This window comes from Stegodyphus dumicola, chromosome X1 (assembly GCF_044657685.1).
Source record: "Stegodyphus dumicola isolate Sdum_Otavi_A_Nest chromosome X1, ASM4465768v1".
Classification (NCBI taxonomy): Eukaryota; Metazoa; Arthropoda; class Arachnida; order Araneae; family Eresidae; genus Stegodyphus; species Stegodyphus dumicola.
Genome location: NC_140780.1, coordinates 219,976,750 through 219,999,257, shown reverse-complemented (window position 1 = coordinate 219,999,257; position 22,508 = coordinate 219,976,750). Strand labels below are relative to the sequence as shown.

General features: G+C 32.7%; 1 protein-coding gene across 3 annotated transcripts in view; it reads right to left on the bottom strand.

The window, feature by feature from the left end:
• Window positions 1-22,508, bottom strand: part of LOC118196685 (protein couch potato-like) — a 460,571-nt gene that overhangs the window by 80,582 nt on the left and 357,481 nt on the right. For all 3 annotated transcript variants that reach the window (XM_085808518.1, XM_085808519.1, XM_085808520.1), the window contains exon 5: window positions 8,308-8,449. In XM_085808518.1, coding sequence (XP_085664644.1) covers window positions 8,308-8,449 — 142 coding nt within the window. The remainder of the gene's footprint in view (window positions 1-8,307; window positions 8,450-22,508) is intronic.

Sequence of the window (22,508 nt, the reverse complement as noted above, 5' to 3'; positions counted from 1 at the left end):
GAGCGAGGCCACGGAATGATGATTTCAGTACCATCCTTTCTCCTGCCAATAATTCTTTGTGGTGTAAAGGCAGCATACTCGAAGCGTATTCGAAAGGTCCAGGTTCGAGTCCCGGCGAGGACATTGCTCAGGTTTTCATGTACTCCTGCTTCAAAATAATCTAATGTCTCTACATTATAACTGAAGTTATTTGCAAGTAACAATTATAAAGTTAATTGTCCTTATTTTAATGACAATTACAATGCAATTTTTTTATTTCAATTACAATTACATTGCGATTGCAGTTATATCATCATTACAGATGCAATATAATTGTAATTGATTCAGAAGTCAAACAACAAAAATCAGCGTTATATTTTCAAATTTTCACAGAAAACAATTTGAAAATATAACGCTGATTTTTGTTGTTTGACTTCTGAATCAGTATTTTTTCGGCGTGTTATTGTGTCTTAATTATGAATGTAATTGTTATTAACAAATACTATGTAGCTATTATTACTCTGTAAGAACTATTATAAAATAATTGCGGTTACAATTAATAATTATTATTGCAGAATATACAGTCACGTGCAAAAGTTTAAGACAAGTAGCCGTTTTCCGGTATTTTAACAAATTGCACCATTTTCGCTAGTGATTGCGTTATCTCATGCGTTGATTGCATCAGACACTTTCTATTGCAATAAATATAACATCATCTCGTCTATCCGTAGCTGGTAATTTAATGCTTTATTTTAGGTCTATAAAGTTGAAGCCTAATTTATGATTTAAAACATTCTGACGGTAACTGAAAGTCTAAATCATGCAATAAATTTGGATGAAGCATACTTATCAATTCAGATGGTTTTCATTAAGCTATTCCTTTAAACAAATATTTCTGTAATAAGTGTAGTAGTGTCATAACTGTAAGAAAATGAAAGTATGGAAAAGCAATGTACTAAAATTTTTAAGAGGTTAGAAAACTGCGAATGCCGGAATTACTATTTCTGTTCCGGAAAAACTATACCATATGTGGTGTTACTTCTGAAGAAGTTTGGAAGGCTATCCGTTTACTTGTTTAACAATGATTCTTCGAAAAGCAAGATGGCTTAGCGGGTTAGTTTTGAATTGTTTATTAGTTTCCGCATGTTAGCAAAAACATTTTCATTAAACAATAAGAAATAAAAACAGATATTTAAGAGTATGTGACATAGATGTTGTAATCCAATTGAGCTTTCATCTTTGATTAATAATGTTTTCAATAATAGCGTATTAGAAGCATGGAAAGCATTCATTAGAGGACGGGCATTTTTTGTTAAAAGCAAGTCTTTCTCCTCTCTTTATTTCCAAATTAAATATAGGCGAGAATCAAAAGCAATTAAAACAGATTCCTTTTCTGTAGGGATTTAACAAATATATGTTTTACTTAGTACCTTGCTCTGAATTTAGAAAAATCTTTATTCACAGCAGTCACATTCAATATTTCTTAATTCAATTGGAAGTGTTTCTAGACCTGAAGAAAGCAATGGAGAAATTTTGTGATTTATTTAACTGATATTTACAATTATAAAACGTGATTTTTGAATAAATGCATTTATAAAATATCATATGTCTTCAGCGCTTATTTTTAAAATTAGGGTTAGAGTGCAAATAAATATAATTTGAAGCTAAAAAAAATGTGTCTAATAATGCAATCTCAGTAAAGATATTAGTCATTAAATATGAAGGGTTTAGCATATTTAAATGCAGTGAATACGGAATAAAAATTACTTAAAAATGTAAGAAGCTAAATCTATAATCAAATGTTATAAATTGTTTCTACGTGAATATGATTCAGAATTTCTTTTTATGAAAATGTATTATTTTCATAAATTTAACGTAAATATATCTTTTTGAAAAATGCTCTTTTTTACCTAATAAATGGTTTCTGGGAAACCTTTATTTATTTTAGAATATAACTGTTATTGTAAGATTTAATTTTAGGTTTCAAATAATAATTTAAGCACTTTTTTGCTCTGTCCTTCCTACGCTTGTTTCCCCACACAGATCAATCCATACCTTAGAGACAATATGCTGTTAAGGAAGTAAGAAATTGACCGACAGTTTGGTGAGCTGAAATGTTATTAGAATGTTTCTTAGTTGTGGAGTTATTTTTTTCTTTATTCCTCGCAAAACTCTTGAAACCTCCTGCGGAATTCTTCGAAATGGTTGTGTAAAATAAGAAAAATCGCCTATGCATACTTACAATTATTTAATCAAGACAAATTTTGAAAAACAATGCAAAACTAAATCGCTGCTCAACCTTACAACATCCAAACTATAATTTGATTCGCGGAAAATTTAACTGAATTATTACCTGCTGTTTTTGTGTAGCATTCCTTACAGTAATATCGTTTGTAGGAAGGGAGAATCTCGGTTCGATAGTGCCAATATTCTCGTTATGAAATCCGTGTATACTAACAAATTTGCTTATCTGCTGAACTCCAGATTACCCGTGATAATTAATGCATTAAAAAACTCGAGAAATAGGAATAATCCAAAAATAGGCTCGTATGTTTTTATAAAAATGAATCTTTCAAGGTTCAGACAGCATCCTGTTTAAAATAGAGGTTAACTAAAATAATAATAACTTTCATTAAACTACCATTTTTTCTTTTTCGAGACGTTTCTTAAATGTACGTTTATTACAATTCTAAAATAAATTTATAATTCTTAAATGTACGTTTATTATACTTCTAAAATAAATTTATGATTCTTAAATTTACTGTATTTTTTGTGAAGGACTGATAATACGATTTTGTGTAATCTTGGGTTCAGTATAATTCCTCCTAGAATTTCTTTCTCTTTGCAGAATCATTAATAATGTTTCCTCTGAGTTTCACAAAAGGTCTTTACAATCTTCAGTTTTCTCGCATGTAGACTCAATCATCTTATATACAAAATGCTTCGATTTTAAAAGTCGAGTTGAACTTTAATTAATTGACCAAGCACATAAAGTCTTTTTTAGCTTTTCTTGTAAACTTATTATCCTTTTTTTGCTATACATGGAAAAAGATAATTTTTTGTTTAGGTCTTACAACTACAGACTTCAATAGGCTTACTCCTCATTCGCATCTTTCCGGGAGTCCACATTTTATTTAGTTTAAAAATAAAAATAAGGCAGGTTATTGTTCCCAGGTAATTGAAGAAATATTCTAATTGTGTGTTCTAAAATCTCATCAAGAATATATAGGAACATCGGGTCCCTCGAAAGAAATCATAGAATTTGACGTGAATGACTCTGGGAACTTTTGATTTGCTAGCATTGATTAAGTTACGAGAGCGTGCAGCTTTCTGAATAAATTTTGACTGGAATGAATAATCTTACATCTTTGGGCTGGGATCTTCATATGTTATTCATATTTTTGTAAGTTGTTTTTCTACTAGTGTAGATTACAGACTCCCATTATTTTTAGTTTGACAATTACAAGTCGGTAATCATCAATAAATTGTAAAATAAATTAGCTATTAACATTTTAATACAATGTCATTTGCTATACTCGTTAACATTTTTAGTGAATACTGGATTAAACTTGATTTATTAAACTACAGCAAAACACATTAAACCTAGATTTCTAAGAATGATGCCTTTGTGGAAAATTTTCTAAGGATTTTGTTTCATATTCACATTTTACATGATGAGAAACACGTAAATGTCCATGTAGTTGGGTCCTTTGCCGAGATTTGAATTTTAATCCAACTATCAATGTTTAGCAACCGTACCAGCTCTGCTGCTGGTGGGCTTTCTGCATAGATGATAAATCACTCACTATAGGTCACAAAGGTAGGCCCGTTATTAAAGTGTTTTAGCTTTTAAGTATTGTCTTGCATTCGGAAAAGCGAATGTTTTATCTTACGCAATAAAAACTGCAATAGATAAATTTACGTTAATTTAATTTTCCTACTTCATCAGATTAGTTAATCAGTTGGCAATGTATTGTATTGGTGTTTTCATACATGTATTACAATTAAGAGTATCAGAATTAGCATGCATACATATGTCTGCGATGTATCAGTTGCTCATTTGTAATAGCACTTTATGCCTTTTTATTCCCACATTGGTACAGATGCATATAAAATAGATTAAAACTCAGAAGCAATGACCAACAGAAATGTGTTTGCCATAGAAGTGTTGATCCATAATGGATAGGAAATTGGAGGCGAAGGCAGATAAAATCTTCATTTTTTATTTTAGCATCATGTTGCGGCCACAAACAAGTTGGCACATTAAATGTGAATATTCCTATTACATTTTGACAAATTTACAGTAAAAAAGAAGGAGCAGACAGACCGCAATCCAGCTAAGCCAAAGCGTAGAAAGCAAGTGCGTTATGTTCAAGGTGAAATCTTAATTCAGACTGAGTTAGTTTTGTTTTTCAATGCATTTTGATTGGATAGTTAATATTGACGTAAAATTACTATTGGCTGCTTGAGTTTTAGTTCCATTTACATCACCAGAATTATGTAAGTTATATGACATGGATTAATCTAGAAATGACGCAGGGGAAATAGAGGTTACTATTTTTAGAATAGAGAAGGGAAATTAATTTACGCTGCCAATTTAATGTTTTACATATTCTTTATTTTTCTTACAAATGTCCATGTTATATCAGTGTCACAATACTCACAGTGATATTATAGTTTATACTTCAAGATATTAGCTTGATTAGTTTACATTTATTAGTGATTCTTGTGTAAATATATGCATTAATTTACAAATGTATCGTGTCTGTAACAGAATCTGAGTATCTTTATATTTGTATTGAGGATGTCTGCATGTAAATATTTATAACATCTGTAGCAGAATTCGGTAGCTGTACATTTGTATTGGTGATGCCCATATCAACATATTTAGAACTAGATTATGTAACTTTTAAGCAGCAGCCGCATACACATATTTTGATACAGAAAGTCTGTGACAGAAATTTGAAAAAATAGAGTTCTTCATTTGAATGATTTATCGGTTTGCACATGGGTAAAATGCTTCATATTTAGAAGTAGTTTATGTAACTTTTAAACAGCAGCCGCATACACATATTTTGATACAGAAAGTCTGTGACAGAAATTTGAAAAACTAAAGAGTTCTTCATTTGAATGATTTATCGGTTTGCACATGGGTAAAATGCTTCATAGTGAGCGCATTTCCTCTCCACAATATATATAGTTCATCTATATATATATATTGTGGATTTATGTATATTGTTCATCTATATATATCTTCTTTATAGTTCATCTTCCAATTTTTAAGTCTTTCGTTTGTTTTGCCTTGTAAAAGCAGACTTTGGGGAACATGATGTAAGACGATAAGAAATAATTACAGCCGTCGACAGGATTTAAACAGATCGACAGGCACCTTTTCTAAGAGGACCGGCTGTACTGCTGGCAGAAAAGAGAAAGAAAGTTAAATTTATATCATGGAATACCGGGGCAGAAATCAGTCTAACATCTGAAACCAGTGCTGTAATAAATCAAAGGATTTTTGTACGTAAAATAATTCACTGGAACGTACTTAAATGCAGTTCTAAAAGCAATTAAAATTTACAGATGCGGATAGTCTGCATCCTAGTTACCTGTTTCAAAAGAATTCTTAAAACAATGAAGACATGCATCATACGTTAATTATATTTATGGACAGCTTTAGCTTACAGATGTCTGATTCTGAAACACCAGTATTTATTGAATTTTAGCATTTATTATTGCAGTGTCTGAAATAGTGTTGAAAACAGCTCCAAGTTCTGAATGAGAAAACAAAATTCACAGTGAGCATTGTATATAAGGGAAAGGAAGAAAATATCTATAATTTTTTTTCCAAATGCAAAGGGCTTATATAGAGCGTGAGAGTTAATATAGTAAAACGATTTTAAAAGTTTAATTTGTCAGTCTATACTGCAACTTCATAGGCAGAAGCGAATTAGATATTTATCTGTGAATTAAGTTTTTGCAAAATTCTGTAATTTTATACGAATATTTGATTTAATTTGAATGTTTGTATAGAACTGTTGGCCTTTCAGCAGCTCTTCATTAATTATTTCATTTTCAGAAACATTCTATAACCTACTTTAGATAATGAAAGAAATCATAAAACACAGTTGATAATAAGCTAAAGTGCGTGAAGATTAGGACAAAGATGAAAACAAATTCTTTTATCGTTTTTTATTGTTAAAGGCATTTACTGTGAAGGTGATTAAACGAAATTATTTATGTTAAAATAAGCATAAGATGGGAGAAATAAATATTTTTTGGAATATTATGTAAAGCATGAAAACCGGCTTTGAAAAAAGAATGAAGCGCAAAATCTTATTCGCAAGATGAGCTTTTATAACTTTTTTTAAAATTTGTTGTAAATGTATTTTTCTAATATGTAGTGTTATAAGGTGTTTCTCCCACGTTCCTACCGTCCTTCGTGGTGTAGTGGTTCTGCACGCTGGGCCGGTATTCCAGAGTTCCGTGGTTTGATTCTCGGCGAAGGCGGTTGCTAATTTTTCATCTCTCTGGCTTTCAAAAATTAAACTAATGTCTCTACAGTGTAAATGAAATTGTTATAACTACATTTTTAAAAGTGGATTTCGTATTTTTAGTTGATGAATTAAGAAATCTGTACAAAACAAAAGCATTTAAGCTCCTAGACTACAGCAGAAGAAACTCCCATTTGTTAAGCAATTAAGATTTTCCCTTAGAAACACATATTTATGCTTCAGAATTAAAAACAAGATACATTTGTAGGTTATGCGCTTGTATGAAATAAAATTTAGAAAATTATTAAACTCACTAAATCAATTAAAAATGATTTTAGACTAGTATCTTTAAATTGGACAATTGTCATATTTTCATTGTTTAACGAACTGCTGTAAACCTATTTATACAAGCTGTGACTTTGAATCCCAACGTAGTATTTTTAGAATCTAAAATAATATGCTGGAATAGAGTTATAACTATTATGGAATAATTAATCAGATTCTGTAATTCTGCCGAATATCAACTTGCTTACCTTGTCAAGGAGATATGTTTAATTAACCATTAATCCAACGCAACTGTAAAAATATAAAGAGAAGGAAAAAGCATGAACTTTTAAAATGAGGTTTATGAAGTCCAGTTTTACATTTATTTCTTAAATAACATTCTCAAGTGACTTTTACAACATTTTTCTATTTTACTTTAATAACTTAGTAACGACAAAAGTTTAGAGTAACAAAATACCTTCCTAAGTGCAACCTTTTCCTGTGACTATTGTTTGCGAACGAGTAGTTATAAAAATGATTGGGGGGGCACTATAAAGGTTGAAATATTGGGATCTGCAGCGCTTCTAAAACGATGTTCCAAATATAACATAAAATCTAGACAATATTAATTTTAATTGTCTAATCTCTCACGTTTCACCATTTTATAAGTCATGTATTAAATTAATTTCAGTGTTTTGGTAAATTCTTTTTCGTGAAGTTAAACGCCATCCTTAAAATGACATAACTTTTAGAACTTGGTGAGTATTTAATATTACTGAGGCGTTTATATGTATATATGTATATATAGTATCAAATAAAATCACATGACCTCAATGAACATTCAAATGGAATGTAACAGAAGTAGCTTATGTGAAAAATGTGGAAGGGAAGACCTCTGTTTTCTGTAAAGTAGTCAGTTAGAAGAGAATATTCAGGGAAACCGAAACTGACAAAATATATACCAAATAAATAAGAAATAGATAAAACAATGCAACAGATGATATAACTTCTAATGCGGGCTGGCTGCATGGGCGTTTTCGTGGTTTTCTCCATGTGTAACGTGTATACGAGCCAGTTTCTTTTAGAAAGTCCTCCACGAAGGCATCCCTCCCTTTAGGCAGATAGTCCTTATGTGCTTTGTCATAATTAAATATTCCAATTCAATCCAATCCTTTACTCAAAAATAGCAAAATGTTACTTATTCTCCTCCACACCGCTAAATATGTTAAGTTTACACAAAAATAGCCCACCAGCGGCCGAGCGGTAAAGACGCTGAACACTGGTAGTTCGGTCCGAGGCTCGAATCCCGCTAACGGGCTGGCTGCATGGGCATTTTCGTGGTTTTCCCCATGTGTAACGTGTATACGAGCCAGTTTCCCTTAGAATGTCCTCCACGAAGGCATCCCTCCCTTTAGGCAGATAATCCTCATGTGCTTTGTCATAATTAAATAATCCAATTCAATCGAATCCTTTACACAAAAATAGCAAAATGTTACTTATTTTCCTCCGTTAAGTTTTTGGGAACCAATTCAAATGGATAATTTCTTCTAATTAAAATTTAGACACAACTTACGTCCAGTGATTGGATGCAGAAGACCGGGGTGAGTGGGAGCTGCCGGAGGTGAAGGTTGCTTGGGTTTGCTCACTTTAGTGTTGCTCTTTGCGAACTCCAGGCGAATGGTCTGCGGCAAATCAGGATCAAAACGCACACCCTGCTAAAGTAAACATTTTACATTAAATTTTGTCATGCACATAACTTTTCTCTTACTCCATAATAAAACTTAATATATAACAATATATATTTATGCATGTCGTGAGCCTGAAAGTAAGTTTTATGAGCTCTAGATTTTATCAAACATATGATCATAATCTAAGAAACATTTAACAATATAATTAAGTTTAAAATTTTTTTAAGAATTTTATAATAATAATTACCCGTTCAGGGTAATTTTGCTTTGAAAAAAAATGCGCTATGCTCGTGCTCTGACAATTAATAATAGTGCTATTACTTAACCGTGTACGATTAATTACAGTAACGCAAACTCTTTTGAAAAAGAAGAGAACTGAAAAGTTCTCAGTTGTTCTGATGTCTCAAATCTTCCTGTTGTTGGAATTTTGGCCTTAATATTCTTAACCACTGCATATTATACTCTGGTCTTTCTCAGTTAACTGAAAAAAACTATGGACAAATAGCATTGCAAATGTAAAGCCATTAGTTAAGTTTACTAGTTCTCATTAAATTTCAGAGTCAGATAAAAGGTGACAACTCCACTGAGTTAAGCCGAATTCACAGAAATGTATCGTATTTCTGTTTTAAAGCGAAGCGAATCTTCGCTTATTTGCCTTTAAGAGCATTGTTAAGTAACTGGAATATAAATGCGCTACAGCACTTCCTTTATTTTTCTCTTGAAAAATATTTTTGCACTGCAAATCCTGCCTTAGTGAAAGAAGATTGTATCTGAAAGTGTTTAAATGAATTTGAGTTTTTAAGTTCTGTGGATTTATTCTGCTAATGAACGTTTTAATCATTGAACTGCAGAGATACTACACATGAATGGAATTGGTATGAATACATAGAGAATTCTTATGCTCGATAGAGAGGCATTAGGAGCATTATGAATGCAAAAGTAACTACTTGCTTGTTTGCTTACTCTAGTGCAAAACTTATTTATTTGTGCTGCTACTGCATTATGTTAACTTATTTATTAGAATTGCTTATCTGAAATTGTATGAAAGTGGTCAGACATTTATTTCTTTTACAAGCTGATTGGCAATTTATTTAGATAAAAGCAGTAATTATTGAAAATAGTTTTTGAATTTATTGAAAAAGGGGCGTGATCCTTGAGAATCGATGCACTTTGAAAATTTTTTGTACCCATGTGAATTGATCAATCTTTAATCATTTCAGCACCCATTGACTTTTATAGACTTAATAAACTTTGCTTATCGAGTAAAAACAGTACTGGGAGTCTGAAAGTTGCATTAGGTATTAGGCATGCACATAAAGAGAAATTCACAAGTTAAACTTTTATTAACTTCATAATATTTGGAGTGCTATGTCACTAAAAAATTATAATGCTTCCATATAATCACAGATGATAATATTTACAGAAAAAAGTGTTAAAGTAACTTAAAAAATACTGTGCTATCTTATGTTTTAAACCAGCAATAACATTTAATGGACAAACCTTTATCCTCCCTCATGGTCTTCTTTTACGTTAACAAACATAAAGCGTATTATAATTTAAAGTAAAGTAAAACATTTTAATGCACTATTTAATCATGGAATTGAAATGCTTCACACGTTAGGTTTTTCTACCTACTTCGCTTTCTTCAGTATACATCAGATTACAAATTGTGCACATATTTTAATAGTTAGAAGAAGAACTAAATTGGCAAATACAAACTTCACCTTACTTTGTTTAGTAATTATACATATAAGGTGAAAAAGTTCAGAGTGCATACATCGCAGAAACTCTTTGAAAAAAACCACAATTCAATGTCTTTCCGAGACAAGATGCCCCAAATAAAGACATAGTAAAATACATTATTATCAATAATTTGTTTTCTAGAAAATTCTTGAAAAATATTGCTTTAAATAATCATGACACTGACAAAATTTTGTAAAAAATTTGTAAAATAAGGAAACTGTATAACTGAAGGGAAAACGAAAAGTTAGCTAAGCTGAACGAAATGTATTTTTTGATAATTTCAAAACACAAAAATATCCATATCGCGTATTAGCAGGCACATTAAGTAATTAACATCCCTGTGGAAGTAAGGCAGTATAGATATCTATTGTTATATTCAGTAACAAATACGTATTAATGAAGGGGAATCTAAGCTATAGCGTTTCCAGACGACTTCAGAAGCAACTAATAGAAACTAAAATCTCTCTTTGCGTAATAATCATTTCACCTTCTTCGGGGGATCAGAAACTTTTTCTTTTACGGAATGAATCTTAGTCTCATCACTAATTCTTATTAAAAACTATCAGTCTGAAGAAAATTAAGAAGGTTATATTACTACTGAATGTAGCAAAACAAAGAAATAAAGAGTATATTTTATTGGTTTGGGAAGGATTATATATTGATATAGCTTATTATTGGTTTGGGCAGGATATAGCTTAGAGAAAACTACATTCTGCTTACTCATTATAGAATTTGTAATAGATCTAAATGCTAGAAAAGTCTCTTTGAAATACCTGCAAACTTTTTCACCTAAATGTAGGCAATGGTCGCAAAATTAAGTTTATTTGTGTTGTAACACTTTAACACCTAGATTCGTAAAGACAAACAAAAATTTAAACTTAAGATATTCTTTAAATGAAATGCTGATAAATGCTGATTAAATGTTGTCATCCATTTTCAGAAACTTAAACTATGTTTTGTATGATTGCTACAAAAATTTATAATCCTCTGTAACATTAAATCAAATTAAAATATCCTAAACAGCACGAAGTAAATTTTCTGTAGATTTTATCAGAACGAGAGATTATGTCACTTCACGTTATTTCGAAAATCACTTTTCATTATCTTCACTATTATTTTAAAATTCTTTTTCCTTTGAATCAAGACTTAATTTCTGTTTCATTAATACAATGGTACATACCATAAAAAAATATGACTTAAACATGATAACCACATTCTAAATAAAATGTTTACTTTATAACCAACTATTTTTATAAAGTAAGTAAGCCATTTTTGAATTTAATATCCTTCTTAACATCTGATATATGTTCTATTCAGAAGTTCTATAGGCTATTTCTACGGTATTCAGTTCAGCGATTGTTTTTTATGCACCACTTTTCTAAGAAGTACACTAGAGTGAGTAATAAAATCTTAAAAAGTACAGAAGTTTCAAATTCGTATTTTGGATCAATACTTGGGGAACACTATGATTCAATTTTGCTTAATGGCAGTAAATAGATATACTAACATCCATGTGTAACTTTCATGATTACATGAATTAGTATATACATAAGAGTATTAAGCTTTCTTTATTAAGGTTCTTATTAAGGTTCTTATTAAGGTTATTTCTTTATTATTTTAAAAAGTTAGTATGGGTTTAAATGGGTCAGTATAAAACGCAAATATGTGCAGATGAAGGGTTTCAGAGTTTTAAAAGTATTTAGGAAAGTTTCAATAAATGCTAACAAAATAGTGTACTTATATTCTAATATATAAGAGAAAATACAATCCTAATTATTGTTATCCAGTTCAGTTTGATAAATCTGTTCTTGAAACATAGATTTGCTTCAAAAATGCAAATGCTTGCATAGCGTCATCCGAAGGAGAGGAAAGCGCTTTGAAGTGCGTTTTACAGAAAAATTCTGAAATTCAAAATTTGACTTCAGTCATTATATAGTCAAAACAAATATTTATGGTACCAAATGCCCTTTGGAAGAATCGAAACGAGGAAGAGATATCGACCATTCAAATGCAGATTGATCAAACGTGAGGGGGCAAGGTCACTGAATGTTTAAAGACCAATAGGCCTCTATTCTGTCTAGAAAAAAATTGAAAAAAACTCTTCCTAAAAAGCTTGCACAAGGCTGTAAGAGAAAAACAACTACATTCCAAAATCGGATTTTGTTCGTAACTGCCATGACAATAAGAAAGTAAATGCAGGGCTACTGTGTTCAGAGCTTGTGGTCGCCAACGGACTTTTATATCGCAGCAGAATATATATATTAAGCTGAATGAAGAAAGGAGATGATTTGTATTTGACTGACCTCGCAAGAAAACAGCGCCTATCTGATTCTTTCCAGAGAATATCAGAATTAGAGTCTACGTCAAAAGGTATGTGTTCTGTTTAGTGATCAGTTGAGTTTCAGTTTAACAATTTTTTCTAAACATGTTTATATTTAGGAAAGAGGAACATGAAAAGAGGAACACGAGAACAACATTAAAGAATGGGATCACTATGGGAGCAGAAATATTTTATTCTAAAAGAAACGGAATGCGACCAATGGCTGTGAAAAGGAAAGATAGTCAGTGGAAGTAATTATATCTCCTGCAAATGTTTAATAAAGTGTCTCTATCTGCCCTTGTAATATCGAGTATTATATATAAGTCTTATAACTTCACGTAAGATATTTTACAGGTGAAAGTGAATCTGGTGTTTTTATGGATGATAACGGGAGTCCACATCCGGTTTGATGAAATTTTTTATAATGAACAGCAAAATAGCTTGACAAGAATCCTACAAAGAACTTACTGGATACTCATAGAAGAGCTCTTAAACAGCGAAATTCCCTTCTTCTAAGTAATAACATGATTAAAATTTTATCGTACTAAATTTTATTGTAAAGGTTTTCAGAAATCAGTATTTTTGTGCACGTAATAATTTTGTACATCAGCGTATTTCAAGTTTTCAAAGTAAAAAATTTTCGAGACGTAAAAATGACGCTACATTTTAACATGAAATGTTAGTACATTAAAGCGCAGCACTAGATGCGAATTTATATCACAGAGGAAATATTAAAAAATCAATCATAACTACTTTAATTTTGTTAATGCTATTTTTTAACCAACCAGTCTGATTACATACACAGACTGAATAATCTGATTAAGCAGTAGGAAAAGGTTCACCTTCCAACTGAAAGAGTTCTTGAAAATGCATTAAATTCATTAAGTAAAACGTACTATATTTATTTGTAATTATCAAGTAAATTATGCAATTCGTCATTGCGCCATTTCACTTTCCCAAGCTCTACACTGGACAGATGGCGCTTCGAATTAACTCAAAAATTAAATTTGACATGACATATGTTATTAACACACTACAGTTTCCTCATATAACATTATTTTAATAAGCATAAGATTATTAAGAGAACAAACTACAAAATTTACGAAGATAGCCTATGCTGATTCATTATTCGCATCACATTTTAGATCTGTCAAATTTGAAATTAGCTAATGACAAAAATACAGCTGTAATTTTTTCAATTCTTAATCGTCAATTTTGCACATAACTAGCCTTGAATATTAAACTGCTGAGAGCTTCCATGAACTCAGAAAAATTTTCCATTCCACTTACAATCTCTTTCTGATGTTTTATTGCTTTTTCCTCCTCCGGTCACAACACGATAAATATTAAATGCAGTTATAAATTTTAAAGCAAAAATTTCTTCCCAGAATGAGATTTTCGCAATCAACGATATCTAAGGCTTTGTCAATCAAGTTCTTTTGTTCTATCCGTAACCTGTCACATTAGCGTCATACTGTTGCAGCCGCATCTCGGAGCATTGGGTCGTTTTCATTTTAACGCTTGCCGAAAAAGCTTGTGTTACTTGAATAAATTAAACTACCAACCCAGCGTTAACAAGTTTCGAGGTTCGCAATTTTTGAATTTTATATTAGATTTTTTTTTTATCTTTCTACTAAATGCTTTCGCTTGCTTTATGTTATGGTTTCCTAAATTGTTCAATTTATTCTTAATTAATCTCGGAAGTATTGACGTAAATGTTTGCTGCAGAAATAATGAAGTTCTTAAGGTAATTACTCCGTAGATGAAAATATGGGAAATAACAGACGTTTCAGACGAGTGTAGAGTTACCGCTTCCTTTATATATTTTTGCGTTGCTGGTCTCGTCATTAAGATAATGACTGAATTTAAGTTTTAAGAGAAGGAGAAAAATGTATTCATTAAAAGTAACTTACTCCTTCCGCTTCTTGGCAATTTCAATGATTTATAAATCACAGTTAATTTTCCATGAGCAACTTAGATTTGTTTGTACAGCCAACAATTTTAGATTCCTTTTCCTCTATTTTAATATAAGTAAAGAAAGCAATAGGTCTAGGATTTGTCAACTGAATCCTTTTGCACACTTTTGAGCTAAGTAATTCAATTATTTATGTCCTAAACTTCAAGATCAGAGCTATGTTAACTGTAGTTAAAAAAATGATATCTGTTCATAAGGTAGTTTTTTATGGAACATATTCTGAGCAAAATATCGTTTATTCGTGAAGTTTCTTTAAATGACCTGCTGGAAAACAATATCTGTCTTATGCGCTCTGCGTAACATTTAAAAACGCATTAAAATATTTTATCACTTAACTTTAAACGTTTTACATTTCATTATTTTGGTTTAAACATGTTACCTTAATTACCCCAAATTTATTACGACGCTAACTCATTAGCGAAATTGCGAAGTTTTCATAAGCATTTCTAACTTCGTGACTTGCTAGTAAATACCTATTAGTCACTTATATTGTTAGTAAATTCATAAACGAAAATATAATATATGCTCTGTACTAAGAATCTTAAACAAAATTTAATGTTAAGAATGAAGAACACTTTTTCAAGCAGGGATATCGTTTTGTTTAGAAATCAAGGAGAACAATAAAATTTATGTATTACTGCATAACACCGTATTATTGTGGTACTTTATAACAGAGACAAAAACTCTCTACCATTGTTTTTCAAAATAATTTTAACAATATTTATTTTCCACTTTTTTACACAAGTCACAAATAAAATGTCACAAAAGTCACTTGTCACACAATAGCTCTTTTCTGATTCCTGTGATCTCAAACTTTCAAACTTTTACTGGCAAAAGCAAAATTCTTATGTGGCCTGTCAATGAATTAAAACACCCATTTTTATAATCTAAGTGGTACGTGTTGTTATCGGTTTTTTAGTGAACTTAGAGTAGTATCTACACTAGAATCTGTTACACAACAGGATCTAGCACCCCGTCTGTTATACACCTCTAGCAGTATTCACATCAGAATCGGATATTAGCTCCAACATGAGGTTGAACAATGCGTTTTTCAGATATTTGTTTCATTAGTTGAGTTTGTACTTATTTAAAACACGAGCTGGTTCAACGTTTGCTCAACTGATACCTCCAAAATTGTTGTTAAAAACTATAGTGCACGTTTGAGTAGAGCAAAGTAATTCGGATGTTTACTTTGAGCAAGATCAGAGTTTGGTTAAAAAGCTTAGTAAAAGAAGTCAATATCTCATTTTCTTCTGGCAATTTATTGACGATATTACTCTGACGGATAAATATTACTGGTAAGAGCACGAAACTACGAATGCTCATGGAAATTCTGTATTTCAACTAGTGAGATCGTACTATAACCGTCACTCGTTGTTTACTTTTATGTATGTATGACTCTAAATGTGCTTTTGTTTTGTATGTTAAGTGCATCAGCAGTGCCAACTTGATACTAGCAGTGAAAAATTTATTTTCATCATCATTTAAACATAGACATGAGTTATTTCGAAATGAGTTAATAAGTGAAAATGAGTGCTTTTGAAATGAGATATAAATGAAATAAATTATTCTAAATGCAGCAGTCAACAAGTTGGTGAAACGTTTCCAAAGAGGATGGGAAGATATGACTGATAATGTGAGACTAGGCTGGCGTCCATCGATGGAAGCATTGTTCGTATGTTGTACTGTGCTTAAGATTACCGATGAGTAACTGTTAGAATGATTATTAAATTTAGAAAAACAACTGCTCACATGATTTAGTCAAGAAGTAGCGAATGAGGCAACTGTGGGCGAAAGATTGTACTGAAATAATTGATAGGTGAAACAAACCCTTAAATGGTAGTAGTACTCTTTTAAGTGGTCAAACTATGGCTTTTCCTGATAGTTTGATTAATAGTAAGGAAGGAGTCTTGGGTTTGCAAATATTATTAAACACTGAAGTCCCAGAGAAAAGAATGGAAGATTAAAGAACGACTACGAACGCAAGAACCTTGTAGATGCAGATCCAAAGACAAAATTATGATAATTGGTTTTTACAATATTCATAGAATTGTGCACTACGAGTTAACTATACAAAGACAGTCTATAAATGCAGTTTACTAGACGAATGTCGAGATGCAGATAAGATAATGCACGGCGTCTGCTATCACAGTTGTTGGAAAGAAGCGAAGAGATTTTGCATTATGAGAGCGCACCATCTCACACATCAATAACCTTCCTTTACGTCTAACCAATGATTTAATTGTTATGCACGTATACCGTCCTTGTTTCATAAATTTGGTTTTCTTTGAAATTTTATGCTCACGAGAATCAAAATAAAATTGCAGCGGCAGGAGTTTCGAAACGTGAAAAGCATCGGAATCGAAATGACCGAGCAGTTGAAGCATCTATCAGAAACAGATCTCCAGGGCTACTTCCAACAATGGGAAGTGCTTTGTCAAAAATGTATTAATGGCGTAAAAGCTGCTTCGAAGAAGATGACCATGCTGATAACTTCAATATAGTCAAATATACATTTTATGTACTTTGTCCTCAGGATTTTTGAATGACAGACTATGACTAGTGAGCGTAGAGCAAAATGAGAACATAGATTGTGGTGCCTATAGTATCGTACAGTTAAATGCATTATTATAGCAATGCGGTCACGCACACTTAACAGACACGTACATTTAGCCGACACGGATAGTTAGCCAAAAGAACACTTAGCCGACAGAGAAATTAGCCGACAGGACACTCAGCCAATAGGATATTTAGCCGACAAGACAACATTTAGGAGACACAGACATTTAGCCGACACTAACATTTAGCTGACAGGACACGTAGTAGACATTAGCTGTTAGGACACTTAGCCGATAGAGCATTTAACTGACACGAACATTTAACCAGCAATACGTTTAGCTGACAGCATATTTAGCCGAAAACGCTTACACATATATACAAAACACATGAGACAACGTTTGTAGTAAAATGTGTTCATATTTATGTGAAAATAAATTTTCTTTCCAAGGTACCTAACGAGAAGGTTCATCAACAAGTATCATATTTGTGTCCTAATTCAATGTTAAAGAAACTATGGATTTTAAAATATGACAGAAAACCAACCTTATTTCGGCGTAGCTGATTTTGAAATCAATTTTGAGAGTAATCAGACATAAGTCTCTATATTTCAGAAGTAGAAAGAAAAATTTAGCAGTCCGAGGAATGAAACGATTTTATATGAAAATAATGAGCGAAGCAAAGCGAAAACAAATGTGACGTAAATCGGATTTCTTTGAACCCTTTCACATAATTTTTTTTTCTTTTTTAGAAAATGACTTTAATTTTTAGCTCTTTCAAAATTCTAATATCTTAACGTTTTTACATTTCATTATTATTTTCCGCGACAAATCACTTTACATTTGCTTTCGCTTTGCTCCAATCATTTCTTTAAATAGAATATCGCTTCGCTCTTCCGACTGCTGAAATTTTTTATCCCACTTCTGAAATATAGAGACCGAACCTGTCAGCCACCGAGTAGTAAAGTCGCTGAACACTGATAGTTAGGTCCGGCGTTCGAATCCGGGCTAATGGGCTGGCTGCATATCCCCTTTCGTGGTTTTTACCATGCGTAATGTCTATTTTGGCCAGTTTCCTTATAAAGTCCTCCACAAAGGCACCCCTTCCTTTAGACAGAGAGTCCTCGAGTGCATGGCCATAATCAAATAAAACAAGCCAAACCGGAATATAGAGACCTATGTCTGATTACTCTCGAAATTGATTTCAAAATCTGCGCCAAAATAAGATTATTTTCTGTTTAATTTTAAAATATTTAACATCAAACAGATTTTTAACATCAAATTAAAAAATATGGTTATTCATGAACCTTCTAGTTGATGTCCTGGAAATAGAATTTTTTCAGATAAATAGGGAGGAATTTTACTAAAATGTAGAATTTTTTTGTCTGCATGTAAAATGTTGTCATTTAAACGCGTTGTCGGCTAAAAGTTTGTGTCGGTTAAATGGTCTGTCGGTTATATGCCCTTGTCGGCTATATATGTCCTGTCGGTTAATTGTCCATGCCGACTAAGTGTGTTGTCTGTTAAATGTGCGTGTCAGCTAAATGTCCTGTCGGCTAACTATTGTCAGCTAAGTGTCTCGCGGGCTAAATGGTTTTCGGCTAAGTGTCACAGAGTCATAAGAATGTCTATTGATTAAAAAACGGAGGTCAGAACTTAAGGCAAAGATTTAGAACAAACTCTGAATAATTAGAGACAATGTCAAATCAAATAGATCTGCAAAGGATTAAGACGGACATCATGAAATTATACAAGTCAATCGAAGATAAAATTCTGATGTGCTGCAAATTTGATAGTCTAGTTGGCAGTGCTTTGGAAGAAAAATCCACAGCTCGAATCCAGTTGAGCTTCCTCCCAATATTTTCATTAAACAGATGTTATTATTTCTTTCAAACTGTTTTAAGAAAATAGCACAAAAAATGATGCAATAAAAATTGTCTTCAGAATAAAACAATTCTTTATTTATTTTTCTCTAATCTACCGCAATTATGCAAAAGAAGAAATCTCAGATTCTGAAGAAACCTCTATCTGTTTCGTGAGCGATCAGACGTAAGTCCTTCTTCTTCAAGAGGCCTTTTTTGTCTGTAAAGGCAGGAGGTGTAGTAAGCATTTTATATGAAATTATTTCTCAGAACAAAGCAAAAACAAACATAGTGTCATTTGCCGAAGGCTGAAGAAATTACTGAAACGTGTTTGTAATCATATATTTCCACAAGTTTAATTGATTAATGTATAATTGATTGCTGATATTCGTCATAAAAACATTCTGAAAATAAAATATTGCCATCGGAAACATTGAATACATAAAAGCTTATCACGATTTAAATCTTTATAGACAATGTGGGATTATAAAGCATAAGAATACGACGGAGGGAGATAGGGTAACATTTGAGCATTCTGCCGATATACGTGAGAGAATAGTGTGCTTTTGCTATAAAAGTTTAACGGAAAGCTTTCCCGGAAAAAGTTAATTTTTATTTCAATACGTGTTTGAAACATAAAAATACAATGAAGAAAAACGTGAGTTAATCGAAGATTTTGGACAATATACGGAATAGAGTTTTATGAGTATTAATATGAAGTGAATTTTCCCTCGGAATTTTAAATGAATATCTTCAAGAAAAGAATTTAAATTTTCATAAAATTCAGTGTGCATGAATGCCATATTTTAACGTTTTGAACCTCTCTGTGACAATAATCATCCACCAGTAGTAAATAAATTTAGGAGAAAAGTACAATAAGTAAGAGCCAAATTAATAAAAATATATTTTTATAATGAAATTTTAGCATTAAGCCGTTTTTGCGTTAGTCCCTCAATAAGAATTTTTCCAAATATTTTTTCTTAAAATAAGATATTAAGGAAATTAGTAATACTTCATTATTAGTACATTATTAGTATTATTAAGGAAATTATTAATACTTCATTATTAGTATTATTAGTACACTTCCATTGCCATAAAAATTGGCAATGGAAGTAGCTACAGAAGAATTACAGACATGTAGTCTGAAGCTTGGAACGTTGCCAGTCAAATTTTAGGAGTTACATAAAATGGAAACCTGAAATACACTGGTGTTCAAAAATTAAGGACGAAGTCGAAAAATCAGCATATCAGCTGAACGAAAAGGCAGAGCGGACAGAAAGACTAATCAGGAGATTAAGTAAGGTGATGTACAGTAGCACATGCGCAGATATGCAGGTAGACGTAATGGGGGAGTGTCTGAGTAGTATAAAGCATGTTGTCGGTGTAAGATCAGTATTTCTGGCAAAGAGATTGCACGCCGTATAGCAGTTAAAATCACACCGAGTTGCTGCCTCAGCGAGAAATGGCGAATAATCAATCTGTTAGACGACATCTGTATGCTTTTACCCGAGGTCGAATCATCGGGAAGTTGGAGGAGGGCCGCAGTGTGACAAGTGTGGCTACAGAGTACGGAATTGCTCACAGCATCGTTTCACGACTTTGGAGACAATTTCAAACTACAGGAACAGCTATCCGGGGGTTTAGTAGTGGTCGTCCACGACGAACCACACCCGCAGATGACGGGTATATTGCCTTACAGGACAGAAGAAACAGGCGGCAGACAGCGGGAGAAATCGCTAGACACACGACACAGGCGACTGGACGACCGATATCGCGTTTTACCGTGGCCAGAAGACTGCACGGTGGTGGTCTGTTTGCACGACGCCCTGTACGGGGTGTACCTCTAACGCCTGCCCATCGGAGAAGGCGTTCTCTGTGGTGCCGGGAACACCAGAATTGGAGAGACAATGAATGGGGACGAGTACTCTTTACAGATGAGAGCAGATTCAGTCTGAGTAGCGATTCTCATCGCATACTCATCTGGAGAGAGCGGGGAAACCGCAATCGTCCCTCGAACATCATTGAAAGGGACAGGTATGGAGGTGGCGGTGTTCTCGTTTGGGGAGGCATCATGCTTGATAGTCGTACAGACCTTCACATCTTCGATGCAGGTTCAGTCAACGGGATCCGTTATTGTAACGAGATTCTTCTTCCATATGTGCGTCTTTTTAGAGGCGCTATGGGTCCGCAGTTCCTTCTCATGGACGACAATGCACCATGTCATCGCACAGTAGCTGCCGAACAGCTCTTAGAGAGTGAGGGTATTGAACGTATGGATTGGCCGGCACGATCTCCGGATCTCAATCCCATCGAGCATGTATGGAATTTTCTAGGCAGACGCTTGGCAGTTCGTACCTTACCACCAGTAACGATTCCGGAGCTTCGATTGGCGCTGCAAGACGAATGGGCAGCAATGCCTCAACAACTCATTGACATCCTTATTCTCAGCATGGGCAGACGCTGTGAAACCTGCCTAGCAGTCAGGGGAGATCATATCCTCTATTAAAGACCGGATGTTTCTTGCTGGACACCCATCACAGGGATGTTTCGGCCTTCAGTCGCATTGCACTCCCTGCTACTTTTTCAATAAAGCTTCTTTTTATCCCTCTGATTTCTCTTTTAGTAAGTGTTGCTTACATTACTTATGTCCTTACGTATTGGGGATCTTACGGTATTAAATTTGTTGATTTGGAAAGCTTTTGTACAAAGTTACATTGAAAAAACCGTCTCGTCCTTAATTTTTGCACACCAGTGTAATGTGAACGCTATTTGGAAATTTCTCTCTTATATACAACTGTTATTCCCCGAGTCTTAAAAAATGTACACTATTTTACACTTTTAAAATTCCGTATAGTAAAGCAAAATTTGAGAGAAATTGCTGATCTCTAGGTCGTGAATTCATTTTGTTAGATTTGCAGCTTCATTATCTGATCAAAACAATTTTGATATCTAATAAAATAGGTTTATGTGATTCTAGTGTATGATCACAAAAGTTGTGATTCCAATTTGACTGTTAATAAATTCTACCATAATTACTGAAATTATGAGCATATCATTAAGCTGCTAACAAATAACTGTCAACTTGCTACATTACATCAACACACTTTTAAAAATGTACGTACCGGAGAGGTTTATATTATTGCTTAAATATTATTACTTTGTTTTTCACATTATAATTTGTTTTCCTTAAAGTGTATTTTTTCTCTGTAATTTAGTGCTTCTTTACTTAAACACGTAAGGGCTAAGTATAGCAGATTGCAGTAGTTTTTAATTTGTAGAGACTATGTGTTTTTTTTTTTTCCGGAGCGAGAAAAGTGAAACATCACTGTGCATTTCCTTGGAATGGAATCACTCGAATATTTCAAAATTCTGCTAGATTTATGATCTAACTAATACACTACAGGAGGAATCATAAACTAATATGCTTAGTTTTAGGCTGATTTTTATTTTATGCTATTAAAGCAGAAATAAATGTTTACGTTTTGTACAACTTACGGTGGTTCAAAGCTTTGCATATACAGTGCGAATGAGCGTAATAAATTAATTGTTATAATGTTGCATGGATTTAGATTTCAAGTTACAGTTGTCAAGCTAAAGGGCATAGATTCAATTTCCAGTTTGAAGTTACTGA